The following is a 27984-nucleotide window of genomic DNA, read 5'->3' as shown; positions in this document are numbered from 1 at the left end:
GGGTACATTTGCAATTCAAATCATAACATGGCTGCTCATAGACATTTAAGTTTTTTCCAGAGTTGGGCTGCTCTGCATGTTGCTATGAACATGCATTATGAAGTACTGGAATATTCCCCTGGAACAGAATAGCTGGGTCACACACCAGATCCATGCTCAATTCTTTAGGTAACTGCTGTTTTTGGATTGTCACATTGGACACTTCCTTGCAGATTCCAGCTTCTCCACATTCTTGGCCAATGCTGATATAGTCACACCTATTTTTGTCTAGTTTGATACAGGGTGCATGTAGCCAGGGCTAGCTTTAAACTCATATGTTTGTAGTCCAGGCTGGCATTGGTGTCACCAAAATCTCCTGCCTTAGAATTCCAGTTATGAGAATAACAGATGGGTGCCAGCCTGCCCAGAATAGACCTTTTCAGTTCAGACAGCCTAACGGTGAGCTGTCTCTCTAGCCCTACATTTCATTTTTCAGCTGTAAAGTTGTGATGTGACACATATGCACTTAACTGTCTGTGATTTCACCATCATATTTGAGAAATCATTACTTAACTTACCATCAAGAAGTTTTTTTCTTTACCAGGCATGGTGGCATACATCTTTAATCCCTGCCAATCAGGAGGCAGAGGCAGACAGATCTCTTTTTGAGGTCACCCTGTCTACAAAGGGAGTTCTGGGACACCCAGGGCTACACAGAGAAACCCTGTCTTGAAGACCAGAAAAAAAGTTTTCCTCCAACTGTTTTATACTTTTACACATCTAACTTACATTTAAGTCTTTGATCTATTTTGAGTTAAATTTATACAATATAAGGTAAGGATCCACTGGATTCATTTACATGTTTTCCTTATACCATTCTTTTAAAAATTGATTTTCCCACTAGGCGGTGCACACCTTTAATCCCAGCACTTGGGAGGCAGAGTCAGGCGGATCTCTGTGAGTTCGAGGCCAGTCTGATCTACAGAGTGAGATCCAGGCCAGGATCCAAAGCTACACAGAGAAACCCTGTCCTCGGGAGGAAAAAAAATTGTTTTTCCCACTGGGCAGTCTTGGATTCATCTTGTTATGCCCAGATCTCGGGGACCCCCAAAAGACCACCATGGAGACCAAATTCCACATGTAAAAGCAAAGAACCTTTATTTTCAAGCTCCAGGGCTTGGCTTGTCTGTCCCATGAAGCAGTGAGAACAGAGAGCCCTGAGCCCAGTCAGGGTAGGATTTTTTTTTATCATAGCAGAGGTTGGAGTGAAAGGATTTCCATGGTTCAGGACTCTGATTGGCTGACATTTGTCTAGGGGTGTCTGTAAAATAGTTGTATGCTAGACTCAGGGACATCTGGCCACCTTATCTAATGGTTGGAGTGTTTGGGATGTTAGGTACTTCCCCATCCCTGGGTGGTGTCAGCTTATGGTTTTTCCTATATCTGGGTGTGGCCTGCCAGTGAGCCTGTCACAGAAGCAGTGTGGTCAAACTGTTTTGGGGCCCCTCCATAATCTGACTGTGCATTCTGAGTGTTGACCTCTCTGTTCCAGGCTGTAAACTAGCTTGTCTCCCTAGTGGCAGGGCTTGATTTGTATGGCTCTGTAATGCATCTGCAGTCATGAAATGACTGCCTCCAACCGAGTCAAGACTGTTGGATATTTGAGGTTACTTGAGAATTTTTGTGAATTCTAGGTTCTTGTGTGTGTCTGTGTATGTGTGTGTGCATATGTGTGGTGTATGCACATATATTTGTACTAGCACACAGCGGCCAGAGGAGGACCCAGTGATCTTTCTTCTTGACTCTCCTCCTTTGAGAGGTCTCTCACCAAATCTGAAGCTTACTATGTCAACTAAGATAGATGGCTGGCCACAGGGTCTCTAGGGACTCCTGTCTCTGTCCCCCGGTATTGGGTTATAGGCATACTTAACCATGCTCAACTTTTATGCAGATTTGAACTTAGATTCTCACACTTACATAACATTTCTCTTACCTACTAAGCCTCCACTGTGCCTTCTCAAAATACCTTATCTTTTGTTAAGTCAGAATCTCAGGTAGCTCAGGCTGGCCTTGAGCTCACTATGCAGCCAGGGATGACCTTAAACTCCTGATCCCCCTACCTCTATTCCCTCTGTGGCCAACTGCTGGGATTTAGGCACGTGTGTCACTACAGCTGCCTTTAAAGTGGTTTCAACACTTCTTTGATTCTCTTAAAATTACATTCATGCTGGCTGTGGCACAGACCTTTAATCCCAGCACTTGGGAGGCAGCCAGGCAGATCTCTGTGAGTCCAAGGCTAGCCTGGTCTATGAAGAGAGTTCCAGGACAACCAAGAGAAACCATGCCTTGAAATAAATAAATAAATAAATAAATAAATAAATAAATAAATAAATAAATATTACATTCATAAATTCTCTACTAATTATAGCCATATATTAAAATTAATGTGAGTGAGTAAATAAAAGTTAATTAGTTATGGTATCATACCTCTCAGTGTTTAAATCCTACATCAGGGGCTGGAGAGATGGCTCAGAGGTTAAGAGCACTGGCTGTTCTTCCAGAGGTCCTGAATTCAATTCCCAGCAACCACATGGTGGCTCACAACCATCTGTAGTGAGATCTGGTGCCCTCTTCTGGCCTATAGGCATATGTGCAGACAAAACACTGTATACATAATAAATAAATAAATCTTTAAAAAAAATCCTACATCAAATTTAACTTGAAGTAGATGGACTTTCATGTCTAAGTTAAACTGAATAAATGTGAAAGCTGCAAATAGATCCTGATACAAATTCAGCTTTATCGTAGCAACACTAAATACAACCAGCAACAGCGCCTGATTATTGGTACAATTTAGTTTGCTGTTTCTGTTGCTGTGACAAAGAGTGTGACCAAAAGCAACATGGGAGGAAAGGGTTGATTTGGCTTCGGGTTACAGTGCACTGTAGTGGGAAGCCCAGGCAGGAACCTGGAGGCAGGAACGGGCCAGAGGTCACAGAGGAGAGCTGTTTACTGTCTCGCTTTTTACAGCTTGCTCAGTTTGCTCTCTTATATGACTCAGGGCTACCTTCCCAGGAGTGGGAAGTGGTGTCACCCACAGAGGCTGGGCCTGCCCACATCAACCCTTAATCAAGAAAATGCTTCAAAGGCTTGCTGCCTACAGACCAGTCTGATGGGGACATTTTCTCAATTGATGTTCCCTCTTGACTAACGAACTGGATAGTTTTATGACACCTTGACACAAGCTAGAGTCGTCAGAGAGGGAGCCTCAGCTGAGAGAATGCCTCCATGAGATCTATCTGGCTGGAAGCAAGCCAGTAGACAGCATCCCTCCATGGCCTCTGCAGCAGCTCCTGCCTCAGGTTCCTGCCCTGTGTGAGTTCCTGCCCTCACTGCTTTTGATGATGAACTGTTATATGGAACTGTGAGCGAAATAAACCATTTCCTCCCCAAGTTCCTTTTGGTCATGTTGTTCCATGCTGCAATGGTAACTCTGACTAAGCCACCAGACGACCCAACTTGTGTCAAGTTTTACAACAAACTAATCAGCACAGGTGGTGTGTGTGTGTGTGTGTGTGTGTGTGTGTGTGTGTGTGTGTGTTCGAGTGCTCACATCCCACAGCACCATGTGGAGGTCAGAGGATAACCCTCAGGAGTCAGTTACCTCCTGCCATTAATAGGATCTGGGGATGGAATTCCGCTTATCAGTTTGGCAGCAAGCACCTTTCCTGGTGAAGCTGTATCACCAGCCCCCTCAGTACCTTTTTAGAAGATACTAATAACCCCTCTCTCTGATGATTCTGACAAGTGTGTTTGTACAGTTTTCCACTGTTTGTTTGTTTGATACAGGGTCTTTTGTAGCCTAGGCTAGCCTCAAGCTTCCTGGGTAGTCAAGGATGACTTTGAACTTCTGATTCTTCTGCCTCCATCTCTCATGTGCTGGGATTTCAAACACACTGGTTTACTCGTAGGGTGTCTGCAGAGGATGTGCAAGGCCCCAGCTCAATGCCCAATACCATGGCAAGCAAGCAATTTACACTTTGCCTTTCCTAGTCTAGCTTTATAGATAACGCAGAGGCCGTTTGGAGATGTTAAGTCACACCAAATGCTATTTTAACGAAAGTGCCACAGCTGGGTCCCAGGTCAGCTGTGGGAGCCCACAAAGGTTACAACTTGTGACTTGACTCAAGGTCAGAGAGTCAGAGTTTATGTTGCTCTCCAAGGCTGCATAATAGGGTGCAAAGGCATGGTTACCAGGTGTTTTATACTTCAAGGCCTAATCATAAGATGCGTTGCCATGGGGCATGGTTTCCAGGTGTTTTGAAGGGTCTATCGTACATTGTGCTTTGATCTTGAAAGGGAGAGGTCTTTTGCCTTTCCCCTTGCTAGTGTATAAAAAGTCCATTAGAAGGGGTTGGGGATTTAGCTCAGTGGTACCTAGCAAGTGCAAAGCCCTGAACCCAGCTCTGGGAAAAAAAAAAAAAAAAAAAAGTCCATTACAAATAAACTTGTATTGACCCAGGGCACTCCTGAAGCTATGCTGTGTCTTTCCATCTACATCTATATTTCTTCCTATTATTTCTCAATTCCTCACTCCCCACTTCAAGGGACCCATCGATGGGTCAAGGCTGAACCCCAACAGCCAGCTCAAAACCCAATGATTTCAGTCTTGCTAGTTGATAAAAGCTAAAAAAAATTGCTTTTTATTTATATGAAGAATTGTTGAGACGGGGTCCCATGTAGCCCAGGTTGGCCTCAAACTCCCTATGTAGCCTAGGCTGGCCCTGAATCCTTGCTTGCGATTCCTGAGTGCTGGGACTGCAGACATGAGCCGCTATACCTGACCTAAGACTTTTCTTTTCTGTTTTTAGATGAGAGAAAATCTGGGACTCAGTAAAGCCACGCTATGACACTTCATTTGTTTTTGACATGTGAGGCTCTTCCTATATAGCCCAGGCTGGCCCAGGCCTCACAATCCTCTTTGCCATTCACCCAAAGCTCAAGTTAACTAGCAAGACTTTAAGAATTTTTAAAAATTCACTGGGCGGTGGTGGTGGCGCACGCCTTTAGTCCTAGCACTCGGGAGGCAGAGAGCGGTGGATCTCTGTGAGTTCGAGGCCAGCCTGGGCTACAGAGTAAGTTCCAGGACAGCCAGGGCTATACAGAGAAACCCTGCCTTGATAAACAAAAGCAAAACAGAGCTTTTTTTAAAAATTCTATTTCATTTGTTTGGTGTTTGGTTGTACGCTTGTATGTGTGTGGTCGTGCCCGTAGCCGTCAGACGGCAACTTGTAGGGGTCAGTTCTCTTCTAACACTATGTGGATCCACGGGCCAAACTCGGGTCCTCAGGCTTGGCATCAGGCACCTTTAACCACTGAGCCATCTCACCACCCTAGCAAGACTTGAACAGGTCAGGTATATATTAATTACTGACATTCGGAGAGCAAACATGCCTAAAACTTATTTTCAAACGGTCTTAGAGTTTCTATTGCTATGAAGAGACACTGTGACCATGGCCACTCTTATAAAGGAAAATATTTAATTGGCGTTGGCTTACAGTTTTGGGGGTTTAGTCCATTATCATCATGGTGAGAAGCATGGCAGTGTACAGGCAGACATGATGCTGGAGAAGGAATTGAGAATTCTATATCTTGATCCACAGGCAGCAGAGGAGGCTGTGTACCACACTGGGCATAGCTTGAGCATATATGACTTCAAAGCCAGCTCCCACCATGATATACTTCCTGCAATAAGGCCACACCTCCTAAGAGTGCCACTCCCTTTGGGGGCCATTCTTTTTTTTTTTTTTTTTTTTTTTTGCCAGAGCCGAGGACAGAACCCAGGGCCTTGCGCTTGCTAGGCAAGCACTCTACCACTGAGCTAAATCCCCAGCCCCAAGGGGGCCATTCTTATTCAAATCACCACATTGCATTCCCTGGCCCCCATAGGCTTATATCCATATCATAATGCAAAATGTGTTTAGTCCAACTTCAAGTCCACATAGTCTAGCACAGTATTAGCACTGTTTAAAAGTTCAAAGTCTCTTCTGAGACTCATGTAATCTCTTAACTGTAATTCCCTGTAAAATCAAAATAAAAAAGCAAATCATATACTTCCAACATCTAATGGTACAGGATATACATTAGCATTTCAAAAGGGAGGAAAGGGAAGGACATTGAGGAAACACTGGACAAAAGCAAGACTGGAAACCAGCTGGGCAAACTCCAAACTCTGCATCTCCAAGTCTGATGTCAAAACGCTCTTCAGACTCCAGCTCCTTTCAGCTTTGTTGACTGCTGCACACTTCCTCCTCTTGGGCTCCACTCCATTAGCAGCTCTCCTCAGCAGTTAGCTCATTGCTCTAGCATCTCCAACATCTTGGTCTCCAAGGCAATTCAGGCTTCAACTTCACAGCTTCACACAATGGCCTCTCTAGGCTTCCATTCAGGGACACCCCTGACACATGCCTGGTCTCCTTAGTCATGGAGGGAGAGTCCATAACCTGTTTCTTCTATCCTTAACTCTAAAGCCAGAACCATGTGGCTGAAGCTGCCAAGTTCTGCTGCTTGCTGGGACTGGATCATGGTCCCAAGCCCCATTCAATTACATCGTCACCAGCTTTCTATTCTCCATGGTTATCTTCACTGCCTAGCTTGGCTGAACTAGAACTTGCTCTGTTAACCAGGCTAGCCTTGAACTCAAAGATCTGCTTGCCTCTGTCTCCTGAGTGCTAGGATAAAAGGCAAGTGCCACTATGGCTGGATCTAAGCTGTTCTTTAATTCCTTTTTACAAGGTGTAAATTTAGCAGGGTGGGGTCTTGCCCTGAGGTCACCACTCCCTTTATTCCATTTAACTTCAGGCTTTGTTTTAATCTCTTTACCTCGGGAACACAGCTCCATTCCTTTTCCTGGAGTTCCCCTTTCTTGAACTGTCCTTTTGTATTTTTTCTTGCTCAGCTTGCTCCTTTGCATTATAAATCTCCTTAAGAGTGAGCACCAGGCGGTGGTGGTGCGCACGCAGGAGGCAGAGAGGCAGGTGGATCTTTGTGAGTTCGAGGCCAGTCTGGTCTCCAAAGTGAGTTCCAGGAAAGGCACAAAGCTACACAGAGAAACCCTGTCTCGAAAACAAACAAACAAACAAACAAAGAGTGAGCACTAAGGACCACACAACAGAGTCTATACTAGGCTATATGAGTTCCTTTGCTAATGGAATTAATCCAAATCTCTTCACTTTAGTTTCTGGCAGACTCTTTGGACAAGGGCAAAACCAGCCACATTCTTCACCAAAATATACAAGGGCGATCTCTAGGCCACAGACTAACATTCTTCTCTGCAACCTCTTGAACCAAACCCTCAGCACGACTGTCTTCCCTGCAGCTATGAAGATGGCCCCTAAGCCCCACTTACAGCATTCACCACAGCATCTCTTATAAAGGAAAACATTTTATCAGGGCTGGCTTACAGTTCAGAGGTTTAGTCCAATGTCATCCTGGCAGGAAGCACAGTGGCATGCAGGCAGACATGATGCTTGAGAGGCAGCTGAGAGTTCTATATTCAGATCCACAGGCAGCAAGAAGAGAGAGCCACACTGAGCCTAGTTTGAGCATCTGAGACCTCAAAGACCATCCCTAGTAACACACTTCCTCCAACAAGGCCACACCTACTCCAGCAAGGCCACACCTACTCCAACAAGGCCACACCTCCTAGAGTGCCTCTCCTTATGGACCTATGGGGACGCTTTTATTCAAACCACCACACAAACTAATGTATTATTCCTCCTTTTCACAGGCTATTCTCTCACGGCTGATCGAAATAATGAGCAAAGTGGAGCTGATAATGACACGCTATGCTATTGACATCACCTCTCCTGGGAAGAGAGGCTCCATCTCAGAAAACTAGAGAAAGAAGAGAAAGGTTTTCTTAGAGAAGATAGCTGCTCATGTTAAGAGTATTGATATCAGAGAAAAGATTCTCACCAAACTTCTGTCCTGGCTAGAAGAATGGAGTAAGTGTCCGGATGGGTTCAGACAGACGGAAGGGAGAAAGTAAACGGAAGTGGAGAGGCTAAATCATGCAGGAAAGCTGAAGGACTCATAGATGATGGGCCGAGCAAGGGAGACAAACCCAGGGCTTTTTAACCTGGATAATATTTTCTTAACTCGCTGATTTGACTGTGTGGGCTTCTCTCCAGGTCTCTTCCTGTATAATTATTTAATAGAGAAAAGGCTCAGAATAGCAATAAGCACAGGTAATTCTATTCCCCAATGGAACCGTGTCGTATAGTTACCAAATATCATAAACCTGTATGGATGTAATTCCATAAGATGGTTTCCTTTTACTCTCAAGATTTTGTGCTGTCGGAGGTGGCTGAGATTGATGTTGATGAATACCACCACTGGATTGCGCAGATGGAACTACTGCCAGAAATGGTGAAGGAGATGGACAGCAATATCAATACTCTCTGTCAGATCACCACATTGCTCTTAGAAGAAAGGAAGAGACAAAAGAAAAAGTTAGGTGAGTGTGCTTTGTAATGCTTGGAAATAGGGTTTGACCTATTACCAAAATACAGGTCTCCTGGCAGCTGAAGAGATGGCTCAGTGGTTAAGAGCACTAGTTGCTCTTGCAGAGAATCTGGGTTCCATTCCCAGCACCCAGACGGCAGCTCTGGTTCCGGTGGAAAAAGCCTTCTTTTGGCTTCCTCAGGCACTGCATGTACATGGCGCACAGACATATATGTAGACAAAACCCTCATACACATAAATAATAAACAAAAAATTTAAACACAGCTTTATGGAGGTATAACTTGCATTCCATAAAAGGTATATATGTCAAATGTACAATTATTTCTGCCAACTCACAGTTGCTGTGTTGCGGTCACCTTTACTCTGCTTGGTGGTTGTTATGCCCAGATCATGACCCCAAAGAGTCCACCGAAGACCGTGTATGTCCAGAATGCAACAGCAAGGTTTATTGTTTAAGTTTACAAGTCTAGACAGGGAACTTGTTCCTACACCCAATACAGTGAGGCAGGGAAGAGTTGCTCTTTGTTTGTGTGGCTAGCTATTTAAAGGCTAAAACTGCAAGCCCTTCAGGGCAGTTAGGGGGTTGGCTTAGGTGCTACTGGGATTGGTCTATTTTTATCTCTGCTCTCTTTTAATTGGGTGAGGGTATGTAACCTTTGAATTTATTGGTTGGGGTCACAATTATCATTTTGGGGGCTGTCCTGGACAAGTCCCAGGCTTTGTCCTTGAGCTGCCATGGGGGCTGGCTGGCCTAGCACGTACTGACTGTGGGGGCTGGCTCAGTGGTCCAGGCTCTGTCCTTGAGCTGCCATGGACATAGTGAGGGGTCCCAGACAGTAAACACCTGGCTGAACTTTGAGCAGTTAGAGTACGTGCAGAAAGGGAGCTACTGCAAGGACTATGCCTTTAGTTCACGGCCCTCCCAGAAACTCTTGCTCAAGTCTCAGGAAACTGAAACTGAGGCCTGATCTCTGAGAGAGAAGACTGAACAGCCTGTTATGGCATCTGCTTGGTCCTTTTAGTGGTGACATTGGAGGTTGAACTCAGAGCCTCGAGCTTTCTAGGCACTATACCACTGGCCACACCCCAGCCCATGGCAGCCTGATTTTATTCAAAAAAATCTGTGCTCATTTGTGGGCAGACTTTATTCCCATCCTCAGTCCTCGACAACCATTAATCAATCTATTTTGTTCCAATGAACTTATTTGGGTTATTTTATATAGATGATATGGGGGTTTCTGTTGAGACAGTGTTGCTATGTAATTCAGGCTGGCCTGGAACTCGAGATTCTCCTGTTATAGCCTTCTGAATGCTGTAATTATAGATGTGAGCTACTTCACCTCGCTGCTTTGGGAGGTCTGTCCTGCCTGCCTTCTTCCAGTCAGCCTAATGCTTCCTCAGCAATGTTGTAGGGCACCCTGCTCTGTTGAGCTTTCTATGTGGTTGTCAGATGTACCACATCTGGTTGGTTTGTTCCAACTTGGATGTTTTTCACATTTGGCTTTTCTGAATGCTGCTATAAACATACATGTTCACGTTTCTGTGAGGCACGTGTTTTAGTTTGTGTGCATGTACAGTACTTGTAGACAAGTAGAATTGCTTGATCATATAGTAAATCTGTTTTTTGTTTTTGAGTTTTTTCTTTTTTTTCTTTTTTTTTTTTTTTTTTTGGTTTTTTGAAACAGGGTTTCTCTGTAGCTTTGGAGCCTGTCCTGGATCTCATGCTGTAGCCCAGGCTGGCCTCAAACTCACAGAGATCCGCCTGCCTCTGCCTCAGAGTGCTGGGATTAAAGGCGTGTGCATCACTGCCTAGTATAAATCTGCTTTCTAAGTGGTTCACTGTTTTTCATTTCTGTCTGTAGTGTAGGAAAGCTCTAGTCTTTCCACATCCTCAACACTCACTATTCTTTTATTACCCAGGCTAGCACTTGGGAAGAGGTATTTCCTGCGTATTTACATTTCACATTCCTAATAAGTAATGAGACTAAATAATATGTGCTTTTCAGCTACTCTCGTGTCTGCTGTGGTGAAAATGTCTATTAAATACTTGTCCTTTTGCATGTTACTCCTCATCTCCTCAGGGTTTTTTTATTTTTTTTGAGACTGAGTCTCCTATATTCTGAGCTGGCCTTGGACTTCCTGTGTGGCCAAGGGTGACCTTGAGCTCCTCATCCTGCTGTCACCGCCTCTCAAACCCTGGGGCTGCAAATGTCTGCCACCACATCCAGTTCATCTCTTATTTTTCTATAAATTTTTCATTATTATTTTTTATGTGTAAAGATATTTTGCATTCATGTGTCTGTGCACCACATGCATGCCTGATGCCCATGGAGGCCAGAAGAGGGCGTCAGAGCCCCCTATAAATGACTGTGAGCTCCATGTAGGTGCAGAGAATTGAAACTGGTATCTCTGCAAGAGCAGCCAGTGCTCTTAATCACCAAACCCTCTTTCCAGCCCCTTTTATTTTTTAACTGTACTTAAAATTGTACACAGAGACCAGGCGGTGGCGGCGCATGCCTTTAATCCCAGCACTCGGGAGGCAGAGCCAGGTGGGTCTCTGTGAGTTTGAGGTCAGCCTGGGCTACAGAGTGAGATCCAGGACAGCCAGGGCTACACAGAGAAACCCTGTCTTGAAACCCCCACTCTCCCTCACCCCCGCCAAAAAAAATTGTACGCAGCAGAGGATTTCAAGAGACTGTTGTTCTGTGCCGTTTGGGGAATGACCCATGATGGCTGTGCTTTCTGTTTCTAATGAGCGAGCTTGTTAAACATGCAGCCAGAAAAAGTCGAGGAATAGACGTAGCAGGTAGATGGAAGCAGCAGACGGACAGACAGCAAGACAGCACACCAGTTTACAGCATCCAGCATAGAAGAGTCGCCTTATTAAACCAAACCCAGTGTGGTGGCCATGCCTTTAATCCCAGGCCGAGGCAAGTGGACCTGTGAGTCTAAGAATACCCTGGTCTACACAGAAAGCTCCAGGCCAGCCAAGACTACACAGTGAGACCCTGTCTCATCTCTCACTACCCCACCAAAGGGGAAAGCAAACCATGGAAGCATCATCCAATCAGGGCTTGCAACATCAAGCAGAAATCAACTAAGGCAGTTGGAATTTTCCTCTGTGTTCTCTCTCCATGTTTGAGTTTCCAGCTTGCCTCTCTACTGCAGGCATTTTTATACTACAGGATGAACACTGACATCTGTTGGAGACAATTCACCTTTAGCTGTTCTGAGGGGCAGGTTATGTTTACCCTCGGGGTGTTTTGCTGATGTTGGCTCTCCCTGTGGCTCAGTCTGCGGCCCAGCCTGCCCAGGACAGTGAGTTTTGCAGGAACTAAGGAAGTGAGTGCCTCACTGCTCCCAAGTCTTCAGCACCACAAGACCTCCCAGAACTCTCCCTTACAGCTTTATAGCCTGTGATATTCAAAGCAGAAACTTTATTTACTGCTGCTTTAATCAATCTTATCATTGATATCTTTTGGATATGCCCCTTTCAAAAGTTTTGTTGTTGTGTTGAGATAGCATCTCAGCATGTCTCCCAACATAGTCCAGGCTGCTCCAGAACTTGCTATCTAGCTTGGGCTGTCTTGAACTTGAGATCCTTCTGCCACAGGCTCCCAAATGCTGGAATCCTACACATGTGACACCACACCTGGCTGTATAAAAGCTCTTTATCAGAAAAGGGATTCGTAAATATTTTCCCCATGCTGTAGCTTTCCATCTTCATATGGGTATATCTGAAGACTCACAGTATTTAATTTTGGTAAGTGCCAATTGACTTAGCAGGATTTCTTCTGACAATCATGGCTTTAGCGTGCTAAGAACTTGTATCAAGCCAGGCACAGTGGTACCTTTAGTTCCAACCACTTGGGAGGAAGAGGCAGGAGGATCATTTGAAAAGGATAATCAATGAAAGACTATCTATAATCCATTAGATAGACAGCTAGATGATAGACATGATGTGTGCATGCCACCAAATTTGAGGAGCATTCATATCATCTTAATCATCTGAAATTACAGAGGCTTGTTTTCAGGTCTAGCATATGGCTGACCCTGGAGAAGGGTCCATGTGTGCATAAAAAGTACATGGCTAAACTATCGCTGGGTGAAAGTGATTTACAATTTACAAACTTTCTGTGCATTTACTGATTTTCTGTGGCGTTGTTCTATTCCTTATTGAGAATGGGATAGTGAACTCTAAAATTTGATACATTTATTTATTCGTGTGTGTGTGTGTGTGTGTGTGTGTGTGTGATGTGTATACACACACACATACACATATACATATAACTATATGTGGAGTTAGAGGGCAAGCTGTGGGAATCAGCCCTCCCTGTCCACTAGGAAGGTTCTGGGGAACTGAACTCAGGTAGTTGTTAGGAACTGCAGCAGGCACCTCCTTGCTGGACACTGTGTAGCCTAGATTGCCCTGGAACCCCTGATGTAGACCAGGCTGGCCTCGAACTCACAGAGATACACCTGGCTCTGGCTTCTATGTGCTGGGATGAAAGGCATGTGCCACCGCTACCTAGCTGAGTCATCTATTTCCTGTTCACTCTTTCAGGTTTTCCTTCACACATTTGAGGCTCAATTGTTAGGTACATGTGTGTTGGTGCCTCTAATAACTTCCTGATACAGTATAAAGTATCTTTTACAGTCTCTAGAATCATATTTACTTTTTTTTTTTTTTTTTTTGGTTTTTCGAGACAGGGTTTCTCTGTGTAGCTTTGCGCCTTTTTCCTGGAACTCACTCTGTAGCCCAGGCTGGCCTGGAACTCACAGAGATCCACCTGGCACTGCCTCCCGAGTGCTGGGACTAAAGGCGTGTACCACCACCGCCTGGCTCATATTTACTTGTATTTGAGGGAGGACTCATTATCTCACTGAGGTTGTCCTTAAACTTGTGATCCTCCTGCCTCAACCCCGAGTAGCTAGGGTGTCAACTTTGTGGCACCATCCCTAGCAGGCACATGGCTTGCTGTGGAATGCAAGGGGACAACTTGGGAGGATTAGTTCCACCATGTGGGTCCCAGGGATCAAACTCAGGTTGTCAGGCTCACTGGCAGGTGGTCTCAACCACTGAGCCACATCATGGGACCCCACAGGCTTTTTAAAATTCATTAATTACATTAATTATATTGATTTATTACATTCATGATATTATGTCCTGATACTACTGCCTGTTTGTGGGGCTTTTCCATCACACAAAACAGAGATTCTGTACTTAGGAAATCATTGCTCTATTTTTCTTTCTTCTCCATCTTGAGATAATGTCTAATCTTTCTGTCTCTATGAATTTGTATATTCTATATATTTCATGTAATACAATTATATAGTATTTGTCCTTTTTTTGAATGTAGAAACATTTTATGTACAATTACAGGAGAAATAATACACAGGTAGCTTGAACATAAACACAAATTATAATTCAAAAGTCCAGGTTATTTGAAACTGGAAAATATTTTCTCTGTAGAAAATAGTAAAAAATGATAACATTTACTAATTAGCCCTTTTAAGCAAAATGATACCTGAATTATACATATAAATATTGATTAGATTCTGGGATACAGAAGAAATCTATCTTCATCTGTTCAGAGAGTTATGTTTTATTTAAGTTGTGTACGTAAGACTCCTATTCATCTTCCCCTTCACTGTTTGATTTATGGCAGATATTTTTCTATAGGCTCATCCATAATCTAAAAAGATTTTAGCCTCCCCTCCTGAAAGTATAGTCAACATATCCTTTCATCAGCTTGGTACGGTTCAAATTCTTATCCTAATAGTGAAATGTTTCACTAAAGCTTTCCCAGTGACTGGACAAAACCAAAACTTATTATAAGCCACAGTCATCCTAGGGTCTCCCCTGCTAGGTAGCCTCCCTGGATCTGTGGGTTGCAGTCTGATTGTCCTTTACTTTATATCTAGTATCCATTTATGAGTGAGTACATACCATATTTGTCCTTCTGAGTCTGGGTTACCTCACTCAGGATTGTAGATGTAATTCTAAACGGTCTTATTAAATAAGAAACACAGAGCCAAATAAAGAGTTAAAAGCCTAGTTAAAACTCCTTTCTGTTTATTTAGCATATCCTTTGGAGTTCTGTTTGATCTTTCTATAACTACTTGGCCTGTAGGATTATGTGGTATACCTGTAATATGCTTTATATTGTAACAAGCAAAAACCTGTTTCATTTTAAAAGAGACATATGCTGGAGTATTGTCAGTTTTAATTTGTGCATGTATACCCACGATAGCCATAACTTCTAGCAAATGAGTGATTACAGAATCAGCTTTTTCAGAACTCAAAGCAGTTGCCCATTGAAATCCTGAATAAGTATCAACGGTATGGTGTACATATTTCAATTTTCCAAATTCTGCAAAGTGAAACTCGTCCATCTGCTAGATTTCATTCCTCTGAGTACCCTTTGGGTTACATCCTGCTGGTGATGGTGTATGATTGAAAAAGGAACAAGTAGGAAATTTCCTTACAATTTTCTTGGCTTGTTGCCAGGTTATAGAAAAATCCTTTTTTAAACCTTTGCTATTGACATTATTTTTTTAAATGAAATTCTGAGGCTTACAGCACATTTCCTATCAATAATTTATCAGTCTCATAATTACCTTGTGCTAGAGGGCCTGGTAGACCCATTTGGAATCCGATGTGAGTTATATATAAAGGATGAGTCCTATTCTTGATTGTCTTGTAACTGAATAAATAGTGAAGTTAATTCTGACACACCAGAGATAAATTCTGCAGTCTCAATATGTAATACCACTCTTTCAGCATACTGAGAGTCAGTAACTACATTGAGAGATTCTGAAAAATCCATTAATACCAACAAAATATCATAGAATTCAGATTTTGAACTGAATTATGAGGACTTTGAACCACTTTACTTAAATTTTCTGGTTTGTAACCTGCCTTTCCTTGTTTGTTTGCATCTATATAAAATGTATGAGCACCAGGGGGTGGTGGCGCACGCCTTTTAATCCCAGCACTTGGGGAAGGCAGAGCCAGGCAAATCTCTGTGAGTTCGAGGCCAGCCTGGTCTACCAAGTGAGTTCCAGGACAGGCACCAAAACTACACAGAGAAACCCTGTCTTGAAAAACCAAAAAAAAAAAAAAAAAAAAAGTATGAGCTCCAGATATAGGTGTTTCCCATACAATTCGAGGCAAAACCCAATCAGCTCTCTTTATAAGATCAATTCTATTGCTTTTGGGATATTTGCTGTTAATCTCTCCCAAAAAATTACTGCAAACTCTTGCCAAGGTTCACTTACTGCCCATAATTTTTCAATGTCCTCCTTAGTTAAAAGAACGACAATTTCTGCTGGGTCTATTCCTGCTAATTAACAAAGTCTCAATTTTCCTTTCAAAATCAAGTCAGAGATTTTTTTCCACATAAGTTTTTAATTTTTTACTTTGTTTATTTGGTAAAAATATCCATTCTAATATAATATCTTCTCTCTGCATTAAAATTCCTGTAGGAGAATGTCTAAAGAGTGAAATAACCAAAATGCAACCCAGCTGTGGATCGATACGATCCACGTGTCCTTCATGTTCTTTCTTTTCTCCCAAGGCTAATTCTTTCTCAGCTTCAGGTGATAATTCTCTTGTACTATTTAAGTCCTTGTCATCTTTCAAGGTTTCGAACAAATTATTCAGTTTAGACAGGTGGTAGAGGTGCATGCCTTTAATCCCAGCACTGGGAGGCAGAGCCAAGTGGATCTCTGTGAGTTTGAGGCCAGCCTGGACTACCGAGTGAGTTCCAGGAAAGGCACAAAGCTACACAGAGAAACCCTGTCTTGGAAAAAAAGAATTATTCAGTTTATCATTTTTTACCCCAAGAATAGTTTGTAGTTGAGAAATGTCTCCAAATAATCTTTGAGAGTCATTAAGAGTCTGTAATCAATCTCTCCTAATTTGCACCTTTTGGGGTCTAATTTTTTGTAGACCTATTTTATATCCTAAATAATTAATAGAATCTTCTCTTTGTATCTTTTCAAGAGCATTTTGTAATCCCTAGCAAGGCAAAATTTTCTTTACTTCTTCAAACATTCTTTCTAAAGTATCTACGTTTGAGTCAGCTAGTAAAATATCTTCCATATAATGATAAATTTTGGATTTAGGAAATTTTTTGTGTATCACTTCCAATGGCTGTTGTACAAAATATTGGCATAGGGTTGGGCTATTCAACATTCCCTGTGGGAGGACCCTCCATTGATATTTCTTAATCAGTTGAGAATTATTATAAATTATTATTATTATTATTATTATTATTATTATTATACTGTGGAAGCCAATCTTCCTCTGTCTTTTTCTTGTAACGGTATTGAAAAGAAATAGTCTTTTAAATCAATAAGTATAAGAGGCCATCCTTTAGGTCACAGAGTAGGCAAAGGAATTCCGGATTGTAGAGAGCCCATTGGCTCAATTACTTTGTTAATTGCTCTGAGGTCTGTTACCATTCTCCATTTACCAGATTTCTTTTTAATAACAAATACAGGAGAATTCCAAGGGCTAGTTGATTCTTCAATATATTGAGCATTTAATTGCTCTTGTACCAGCTCTTCTAAAGCCTGGAGTTTCTCTGTTGTTAAAGGCCATTGCTGAACCCATACAGGCTTGTCTGTTAACCATTTTAAAGGTAGAGCTGTTGGTGTCTTTGGAAGATCATCAGTTGTTGTGCCCTGTTCTTGTAAAAATCTGGATGGCTGGTGACCACTCATTAGAATAATACCTTCTAATATTTCTCTCAGAAACATGTGTTAATTTATGATTTGTTTCTGAGCTTGGAAGGATGTTAATCTGAGTATTCCATTGTTGTGGGGTTGAGACCTGTTACAAGTTCATTGTTATGTTAGCCATATATGGTTTTAATTTTCTTCTCTGTCCTTCTGGACCTATACATTCCAAGCCATCTTGCACTGTTTCACTTGAGATAATGTTCCAATTCCTAACAGCAGACTGTTTACCATTTGGATGCCAAATTCTGGTGCAATTATGGTCACGTCAGCACCTGTGTCTACCAGACCAGACAAACAAAACATCATTTATTCTTATTGTATTTTGGTCTTTGTTCATTTATAGAAGTTTGCCAAAAATTTTTCTTTATTGTTTCTCCTGAATTTTCTGTTCTCTCTGTCTAATCTGTTCCATCACCCTGAGCATCCTGGTTTATTTCAATAGGCATTTGGTTATTTAATTGCTCTGAGTAGGGGTTTCTTCTATGACTGCAGGAAAGGTCTGAACTGGATTTGCTGTGGGGGTCTGCCTGAGGCCCCTCTGGGAGTTTCCCCAAGACCAAAGCAAAGTATTACGTTGTCTGTCCCTTGTTGATCTACATTTGTTGGTCCACTGTTTTCCCTTACCACACCTTCTGCATACTCCAGAAGGAAGGGGCATTCTGTTGCCATTGTTCCTTGAAGAAATATTGTTTCTAAGAATGCCCTGTTTACAGTCCCTTTTCAAATGACCTTGCTTTCCATATCTAAAACATCTGACATTCCTCAAACCTCTTGAAATTGCTTCTCCTATCCACATATCATCATGGTCATGAGCCTCAACATTAAATGTGTCTCTAATCTAATCTTCCAAGGGTGCAGATATTGCCTTTAACGGCCTGATTATTCTCTTGCATGCTGCATTCACGTTCTCAAAAGCCAAAGATTCTATTATTATCTGGCTAGCTTCTGAATTTGGGACCATTCTATTTACTGCTGAAGCCAGTCTTTGTAAGAAATATGTGGGTTGGGGATTTAGCTCAGTGGTAGAGTGCTTGCCTAGCAAGTGCAAGGCCCTGTGTTCAATCCTCAGCTCAAAAAAAAAAAAAAAAATTCTGTCCCATTCATTCATGGCTGCCATTCAACATAGAATTAGGGTTTGGTTATCATATAAACATTGTCTTTGTATTTCAGCATATTAGCCTTCTTCAAGAAGCTGATCCAGGGAGATTTCTACACCTCTAGCCCTCCACTGACTTCCTATGATTTTAGCTTCGTCTTTGAACCATGTGTGCCACTGTAGCCGTGCCCTGGGTTCCATAACAGCATTTACCAGCTCTTGCTAGTCCTGAGGAATAATCCTATTAGAAGTTGACCAGGAGTTTAACATTTGCTTTTCAAATGGGGAATGCATGCCATAAGATACTATTGCCTCCTTAAACCTTCTTAAATCTAACATTTCAATTGGAGTGCAATTATTTTGTGCATTCACTTGACCAGGTAGCTGCTGTATGGTTACCAGATAAATTAAGTTTGATTGTTTGAAAACAGGCTTTTGGGGTTGGGGATTTAGTTCAGTGGTAGAGCACTTGCCTTGCAAGCACAAGGCCCTGGGTTCGGTCCTCAGCTCCAAAAAAAAAAAAAAAGAAAAAGAAAAAGAAAAAGAAAAACAGGCTTTCTTTCTGTAACCTTATAATCCAATCCTGAAATAATTTCACCCTTAAATTCTTCTGTCTGGGGCTGGAGAGATGGCTCAGAGGTTAAGAGCACTGGCTGTTCTTCTAGAGGTACTGAGTTCAATTCCCAGCAACCGCACGGTGGCTCACAACCATCTACAATGAGAGATCTGGCGCCCTCTTCTGGCCTGTAGGCAGAACACTCACTGTATACATAATAAAATAAATAAATCTTTAAAAAAAAAATTCTTTTGTCTGAGTCTGAATTTCTCTATAATTTATCTTAACAGGTTTTTCTAAAGCTTTTATCCTGGCACTTAAATTGACTCTCTTTTAAAATTGTAAAATAAGGAAAGTAGTAATATGCATAATTGGTGTAATGTACGTCCCCTCAACATTAATTTTCTCATATAATTGTTCCATTTTCAGACTGCCTAAATTTTATCAAGGACCAGTTTCTTTCTATTTTACAGATAATACCCATTTTTTTTTTAAATGTGGAAAAAATCTTTCTCTTTTAAGTAGTTTTTTCCTTTAAAATATCTGATATCTTAATTGACTTACCATGTCTGTGTAGAAGAGTAGAAATCCAAGGGAATTTCAAAACAGCTACCTAGCGTCAGAGATGAGAATCCAGAAAGAGAAAGAAAGAAAAAAAAGTGTAGCCACATGTTCTGGCTAAAAGCTGAAATCACGTGCTCCCACTTGAGCCGATTGGAACCTGAGCTATGGCTTACTTAAGCTCGGACCACGTGAGTTGGTGATTCAGCGCAAGCAACTCCACACAGCTGCAGCTACAATTGAGTGCAGCTCTGATGGTCTGCAGCTGGACCAGTAACTACGGCCAGGCCTAGGGCCTGTGAACTCTGGCTGAGTCAAGGCTGAGCTGGTCCGAGCCGGGCCAGGCCTGTAACCAATGGTTTTTAATGAATTCTTGCCATGTGGGCACCAAATGTAGATGTAATTCTAAGTGGTCTTATTACATAAGAAACACAGAGCCAAATGAAGAGTTAAAAGCCCAGAGATCGAGCAGTAGCCAAGAGCTAACACCACCTTATCTTACCACTCGCTGCCGTCCTTACCCTAAGAGGGGCCTTTTTCCTGTGTCCTGTTTATTGACCTTCTATTTTGCTTTCTCATTGGCTGTAAACCCAACCACATGACTTCCTCATCATTGCCTGTCTATACAGACCTCCAGGTCTCTATGGTTGGTACTGAGATTAAAGGTCACTGCTCAGCTGTGTCCTTGAACACACAGAGATTCTGGCTGCCATGTGATCAGATTAAGGGCATGTGCTACCTCTACCAGACTTCTGCTAAATGGCTTGCTCTTAGCTCTGATCCCCAGGCAACTTTATTGACATACAAATAAAACCACATTTCAGCACAAATAAAATATCACCATACAGATGATATTTTCTAGTTCCATCCATTTTCCTGCCCTGACAGGCTTTTTATTTTTATTTTTCAATTTTATGTGTATGGGTGTTTTGCCTGTAAGTATATCTATGTATCATTTGCATGTCTGATGTCTCTGGAGGCCAGAAGAGGGCATCAAATGCCATGGAACTGGAGTTACAGATGGCTCTGAGCTGCCATGTGGGTGCTGGGAATTGAACTGGGTCCTTTGGAAGAGCAGCCAGTGCTCTTAACACTGAGCCATCTCTCTAGATCCCTTACATTTAAAAACAAAAACAAAAACAAAAAAACATTTATTTATATATTTATGGGGCACATGTGTGGCGGTCAGAGAGTAACTTGAGGGGTCAGCTCTCCCCTTCTGCAGTGTGAATCCCAGGTATTACCCTCTCATCTCCTCCCACCCCACATACCCCCCTGCTATGTTAAAATCATTCACCTCAAACCTATTTAGGCCTTAAATCGAAGGTATGCCATTTACAATCAAATACTTTTTTTCTTTTAAACAAATCTAACAGCTCCTGATTTTTTTTTTAAGTTTGTGTATGTATGACCGGGTGAAGGGGGGGGGCATATATGCACTTTTATTATTGTTGCTGTTTGTTTTTTTCAATATGGGAGCTAAGTCTGTAGAACAAGCTAGTCTTAAACTGGCAATCCTCCTGCCTCAACTTCTTGAGTGCTGAAATTACAGGTGTATGCCAGCATTCCTTGCTTTTGTACATTACATCACTTACGTCTGATGTAATTCTTGATTTACTTGAATTTATGCCTGTTCTCTGTATATCTTATAGCGTTCTTTGTTCTACTATTTTTTTCTTTTCTTTTCTTTTTTTTTTTGTTTCCAGACAGGGTTTCTCTGTGTAGTTTTGGTTCCTGTCCTGGATCAGGCTCTGTAGACCAGGCTGGTCTCACAGAGATCCACCTGCCTCTGCCTCCCAAGTGCTGGTATTAAAGGCATGCACCACCACTGCCTGGCTATAATTATTTCTTTATCTTACTGGTTAGTGGATATTTATGGGGCCCAAAATCATGTGGCAAGATCTAAATATCAATATCTAAATCTAAATATCTTATATCAAAAATCTAAATATCAAGAGGCTACTGGGAATACAATTGGGTCATGTGGGCAAAGTCTTACTGCCTTTTACTCTTTTTAAAATTTATTTACTTACTTTTAGCCGGGTGATGGTGCATGCCTTTAATACCAGCACTCTGGAGGCAGAGCCAGGCAGATCTCTGTGAGTTCGAGGCCAGACTTACCAAGTGAGTTCCAGGAAAGGCGCAAAGCTACAAAGAGAAAGCCTGTCTCAGACCCCCCCCCACCCGCAAAAAAAAATTATTCACTTATTTTTATGTGCATGGGTGTTTGCCTACATATATATTTGTGCGCCATGCATGCAGTGCCTGAGGAAGCCAGAAGATCCCTTGGAACTGGAGTTTACAGAAGGTTAAAAAAGCTGCCACGTGGACGCTGGGAATCAAATTCTAGGTCTTCTGGAAGGTCAGGCAGTGCTCTTTACCATTGAACCATCTCTCCAGCCCACCCTGCCTCTGTCTATCCTGGAACTCACTCTGTAGACCAGGTTGGCCTCAAATTCCGAGATCTACCTGCTTCTGCCCTCCCAAGTGCTGAGATTAAAGGAGTGCATCCCTACCTGCCAGCCCTGGTTCATCGCCATTCACCTTCACTTTTAAATGGACTTTATTTTTTTAGAGCAGTTTTAGAGTTCTTGTATACATCTCTGTAGTTTTCCCTTATCAGTATCTTACATTAGTGGGCTGATGGATGGTCACCCAGAGGACTCAGTTCGATTCCCAGTATCCACATGGTCAAAACTGTGTACAACTCCAGTTCTAGAGGATCTGATGACCTCTTCTGTTCTCCATGGGCTCCCATACATGTGTTCATACACACATACACACACACACACACACACACACACACACACACACACACACACACACACAAAGTTAAATCTTTGTGCTGGCTAGTTTTATGTCAACTTGACACAAGCTGGAGTCATCAGAGAGGAGGAGGGAGGGAACCTCAGTTGAGAAAATGTCTCCCTGAGATCCAAATGTAAGGCCTGGCAGATCTCTGTGAGTTCAAGGCCAGCCTGGTCTACAGAGTGAGGTCCAGGACAGCCAGGACTACACAGAAAAAGGGTGTCTTGAAAAAAATGCAACAACAAAATGATCCAGCCTTACAGCTGGATTTTTTTATTTGGTGACTGATGAGGAAGGGCCAAGTCCATTGTGGTCGGGGCCATCCCTAGGCTGGTAGTCCTGGGTTCTATAAAAAATAAAAAATTTAAAAATTTTTTTAAAAAAGCAGGCTGAGCAAGCCATGAGCAGCAAGCCAGTAAACAGCACCCCTCTATGGCCTCTGCATCAGCTCCTGGCTCCAGGTTCCAGCCCTGTGTGAGTTCCTGCCCTGACTTCCTTCAGTGATGGTCTATGATGCTGAAGTATAAGCCAAATAAACCCTTTCCTCTCCAACTTGCTTTTTGGTCATGGTGTTTCATCGCAGCAATAGAAATCCTAACCCTAAGACAATCTTTGAACATATATCTGGCATTAGTGCGTACACTGGTTATATTTAAGACGCCAAAGTTGAAGCCAGATGTAGTTGCTCACACTTGTAATTCAGTATTTGAGAAAGTCAAGAGGATCCAGAGTTCAAGGTCATTGTTGACTACACAGCAAGTCTGACCCCATCTCAAAGAACCAAAAAGACAAAGGAAAGAAAAAAGAAACCAATATTGGCATGTTATTAGTAACTAAATTGTATAATATAGTTAGACCTCCTGGTCCTCACTTACCATCCCTTTCTGTTTTGGATGTAAGCACCACACTACCTCCAGCTGTCTGTATCTGCTTAGCCTCCTCTTAGCTGCTAGAGTTTCCAGACTTTTCCTTGTGTTCGATGTCTGGCCTTAGGATTTTTTTTTTTTTTTTTTTTGAGCAGAGGATCGAACCCAGGACCTTGTGCTTGCTAGGCAAGTGCTCTACCACTGAGCTAAATCCCCAGCCCCTGGCCTTAGGTATTTTGAGAAACAACCAGGTATATGATAAGATGCTGCTCTGTTGAAATTTGCCCTGAGATGGCTGATCTGGGAATAAAGAGCACATAAGTAATGTACCATTTCATTCTATCATATCAAGGCTCAGAAGAATACTTACCACACAAGCACTGAGTGTGAATCCCCTGCATCCACATACAAACGTAGAGTGCAGCCAAGGGCAACTGTAGTCCAGAGCTGGGAAAGTAGAGAAGAGGTGTGTCCTTGAGGCTTGCTGGCCAGACTGTCACCAAGAAGATGAGCTTTGGGTTCAGGACAGATTTCACCACTTCAAAAACTAAAAAGTACAGCTGGGCCTGATGGCACACGCCGGGTGGTGGTGGTGCACACCTTTAATCCAGCACTCTGGAGGTAGAGGCAGGTAGATCTCTGTGAGTTTGAGGCCAAGGAGGTCTACATTCCTAATTCTAGGCCATTCAAGAGACCTTGCCTTAAAAAAAAATGTTATTATCTCCCCCCATTTCTTTTGGGGGAAATAAGCTTTGGAAGGAAGTCTATTTCCGCAGTCTGTAGGCAAGGAGAACGCAGCAGCTGTTCTTGTAGAGAGGAATATCTACCTATTGTTTTACATTGTTGTGATGGAGGTTTGTCTCTTTCTCAAGTATTAAGTTAGCCATTTTCTGAGCTAAAGTGAGACCGTGGATACCTCACCTTTGGCTAATTACTGTAAAGTCCAACACTATTTCAACTTGTCTGATGAATGGTTTATCCTATATGCATTCATTAGTTGAGGCTAAGTTCCTTAGGCTTAAGCATGGGCACAGCACAACATAAAAGAAGAAATGCAAGTCCATTGTTTTGTTTTTATGTTTTTCTTCCTAGTGACTAGAGGTACTCTCTGGAAAGCTTGGAAGGAGCGCGTTATAAAGCGGCCTGCAGTAGCCCACGCTTTAAGACCGGATCAGATGATTTGCGACCAACTTGCATTAAATACTAAGGTTTCAGAAATTCAAGACATGCTCCAGGAACTCATCAGCTCAGCCATGTTAACCAAACTGGAAAACAACGCCATTAAATACATATCATCAACTATGCTGAACCTTTCCAAAGCCTTGAATACAGTCAGTGATGAGCTGAAACTTATGAACCTTCAAGTTACCAACGTGAGTGTGAGTGAAGAAAAAGAGACAGAAAAAGACTTCTTCCAGAAGGTCTTCCAAGAACTCAGTAAAGAAAATGAAATGCTTCACCAGAAACTTAGAGATTCTGAAGAAAAGTGTGACCAACTTATTCGAATAAAAAATTTTCTAGGACGCCAGCTATTGGTCCCAACTACAAGCTTGAGAATGTTAGTTGTAGGGTCTCCACAGGCACCTGTAAGCACAGATGTCAATGCAGGGGAGATTGACAGTCTCTTAAACAAAGAGCTCGAAAAGATTATAGATGAGTCCCAAACGAAGGGTGTCAGAACCACTGCAATAAAGTGGGACTCGAGTATGACATATGTTGCCCAAGGTGAAATGACTCTAGATGTGCCTAAGCAGCAAGCTGAAGATAAGGTTGATCAGGATCAGAAAAAGCAGCTCCCCCCAGTCCCAATACCAGCTGAGACCTGGGACACAAACCTGGAGAAAGAGGAAAAGAAAGTCGTGGAGGTAGTATCCAGTCAGTTTTCCGATCTACAAGCACTGGACATGAAGAGAAAAGACGGGAAATCACAGGGCCAGGAAGTCAAAAGTGGAGCGAGTAGCCTGTGGGAACGATTCAAGAAGGGCAGATCGGAGCACTCACTTGGAAAAAGCCCAGCTTCATCAGAGATTAAAATAGTACCCCCTGTTAAGCCAATGGACAAAGAATCCAAGGCTGAGGTAGAACAAACCAAGGCAAGCCAGCCTGAGAGTACCCCAGAGCTACCCAAAACAGAAACAAAGGGGAAAAAACCCGTACCAGGAAAAACTGAAGAAATGCCAGGCACCACAAGACAGCAGCCAGGTAAATTCCAACCCAAGACGCCTAAGCAGACCCCAGTAACTCCTGAGGCCAGAAGTGAACAAAATTACCTAGAATCATTTCAAAAAGCCATATTGGCTTTCCTACAAGAAAAAACGAATAATGTAGGAAAGGCTTTTGATCCAAAGAGTATACAGGAGGAGGAGAAATCATTGGAAAGAGCAGAAGTTGAAAAATTATATCTCATAAAGGCAAAAACGGAGGAATATGTCCAAAGAGTGGCTGAAACTGTGACTAGAACTGTGAGGGCATACAAAGAGGCGAGGAGAAAACAGCTGAGCAAACCAAAGACACCCACGGTTTCACCGCAGTTGTTTGCTAGGCAGGGGTTCATCAGTGCCAAGTCCGACCTCGCCAGCTTTCTCTTAAGTGAGATGACAGACCCAGTGGTCAGGGCACTAACACAAACACTCTTAGATGAACTGGAGAGCGAGAAGGACAGTGTGACAGTCTCAACAGCAGGCCAAGACCACAAGGACAAGAGGCAGGAGTGGCTGAAACTGGAGGGGGAGGCCGGGAAAGAAGAGCACAGACTTCAGAAACAGGTCGAGCCAAAGTACAGGGCCCGGGAGAAGGCAGCAGAGCTGGAAGAGTGGAGACCGGCGACGGAAGCGCCCGACGTGAGCTGGGCTCAGGACCTGAGGGAGAGGGAGGACAGAGACAAGGAGAAGCTGAAGGTGGTGAGAGATGGAGAAGATGGTCAGAAGCTGAAAGGAAGCAAAGCAAAGCTGGCCAAGAGTGACTCAAAGTCTAAAGACCTTTTCAAAACCTTCACCCAGAGCGCTATGGTCTTAACGCCCAGGTGGATGAAAACCCTGAAACCCCAGACGAGCCAAGTACAGTTATTCCAAGTGGATCCGAGAGCCATGGAAAGCCCTGATGAGAAGCAGCCCTTCTCTTCCAGGACCCTCCTGGTTTCTGCAGAGCCCCTCCCAGTGCCCATCCCTGAGCAGGCCCAGATAGTAGATCCTAAGATGTCCCCAGTTTCAATGGTATCTTTCACCCCTGAGCGGACACAGGTTTGGGGTGGTCCTCCTAGTCATGACCCCATGACAGAGGTACAGATCCCTCCTCCCACAGCAAAGCAGGAACAAGGTCTGATGGCTCTTAGGACCCTTCAGCAGGCACTGACTTCAGGGGGGGCTTTCTTATCAGGAAAACCCCAGGCGAGGCAAATCCCCCAAACTGCTGAACAAGTACCAATATCTGGGGTCACAGGGACCCAAAGAGCAGTTCTACCTCTCCAGCAGATCCAAGGAAAAGACATCACCTCTCAGCAGGCCCTGGATCAAGGGATTGCCCCCACCCCTGAGCTAGCCAAAGAACAAAGGATCACACTAACCCCCCAGCAGGCCCAGGCCCTGGGCATCATTCTTACGCCTGAGCAAGCCAAAGCCCAGACCATCAGTCTGACCCCTCAACAGGCCCAGAGCCTAGGGCTCACTCTCACGCCTGAGCAGACCAAAGAAAGGCAGATCAGTTTGACCCCCCCACAAGCTCAGGGCCTGGGGATAACACTCACCTCTGAGCAGGCTCAGGCCCTGGGGCTCACTCTCACCCCTGAGCAGACCAAGGCACAGAGGGTCAGTCTGACCCCTCAACAGGCCCAGGGCCTGGGAGTCTCTCTCACCCCTCAGCAGGCCCAGGCACAAAGGATTAATCTCACTCCTCAGCAGGCCCAGGCCCTGGGGATAGCAATCACCCCTCAGTTGGACCTAGCACAGACAAGCATTTTAACCCCTCAGCTAGCCCAAGCACAGCAGATCACCATCACCCCAGAGGAAGCCGAGGACCTGGGGATTATTCTCACCCCTCAGCAGACCAAGGTTCAGGGGATCAGTCTGACCCCTGAGCAAGGCTGGGCTCTTGGGATGGCTCTTACCCCTGACCAGGCCCAAGCACAGGGGATTATTCTCACCCCTCAGCAGGCCCAGGCCCTGGGGCTCACTCTCACCCCTCTACAGGTCAAGACTCAGAGGGTCTGTCTGAGTCCTGAGCAGGCCCAGGCCCTAGGGATAACAATCACCCCTGAGCAGGCCCAGGCCCTGGGGATAGCAATCACCCCTCAGCTAGCCCAAGCACAGCAGATCACCATCACCCCAGAGGAGGCCAAGGACCTGGGGATTGCTCTCACCCCTCAGCAGGTCAAGGTTCAGGGGATCAGTCTGACCCCTGAGCAAGGCCGGGCTCTTGGGATGGCTCTTACTCCTGAGCAAGCCCAAGCACAGGGGATTATTCTCACCCCTCAGCAGGCCCAGGCCCTGGGACTCACTCTCACCCCTCAGCAGGTCAAGGCTCAGAGGGTCTGTCTGAGTCCTGAGCAGGCCCAGGCCCTAGGGATAACAATCACCCCTGAGCAGGCCCAGGCCCTGGGGATAGCAATCACCCCTCAGCTAGCCCAAGCACAGCAGATCACCATCACCCCAGAGGAGGCCAAGGACCTGGGGATTGCTCTCACCCCTCAGCAGGTCAAGGTTCAGGGGATCAGTCTGACCCCTGAGCAAGGCCGGGCTCTTGGGATGGCTCTTACCCCTGAGCAAGCCCAAGCACAGGGGATTATTCTCACCCCTCAGCAGGCCCAGGCCCTGGGGCTCACTCTCACCCCTCAGCAGGTCAGGGCTCAG

At 43.8% G+C, this 27984-nt stretch overlaps 1 protein-coding gene across 1 annotated transcript in view; it reads left to right on the top strand.

The window, feature by feature from the left end:
• Fam186a (family with sequence similarity 186 member A) overlaps nucleotides 1-27984 on the top strand; it is a 109555-nt gene that overhangs the window by 18888 nt on the left and 62683 nt on the right. Inside the window, 3 exon segments of the mRNA XM_036207629.1 lie at nucleotides 7769-7985; nucleotides 8327-8497; nucleotides 24233-27972. Coding sequence (XP_036063522.1) covers nucleotides 7769-7985; nucleotides 8327-8497; nucleotides 24233-27972 — 4128 coding nt within the window.

Source organism: Onychomys torridus, chromosome 16 (genome assembly GCF_903995425.1).
Source record: "Onychomys torridus chromosome 16, mOncTor1.1, whole genome shotgun sequence".
Taxonomy (NCBI): Eukaryota; Metazoa; Chordata; class Mammalia; order Rodentia; family Cricetidae; genus Onychomys; species Onychomys torridus.
The sequence above is the reverse complement of the archived record's forward strand: the minus strand, read 5'-3'. Positions and strand labels throughout refer to the sequence as shown.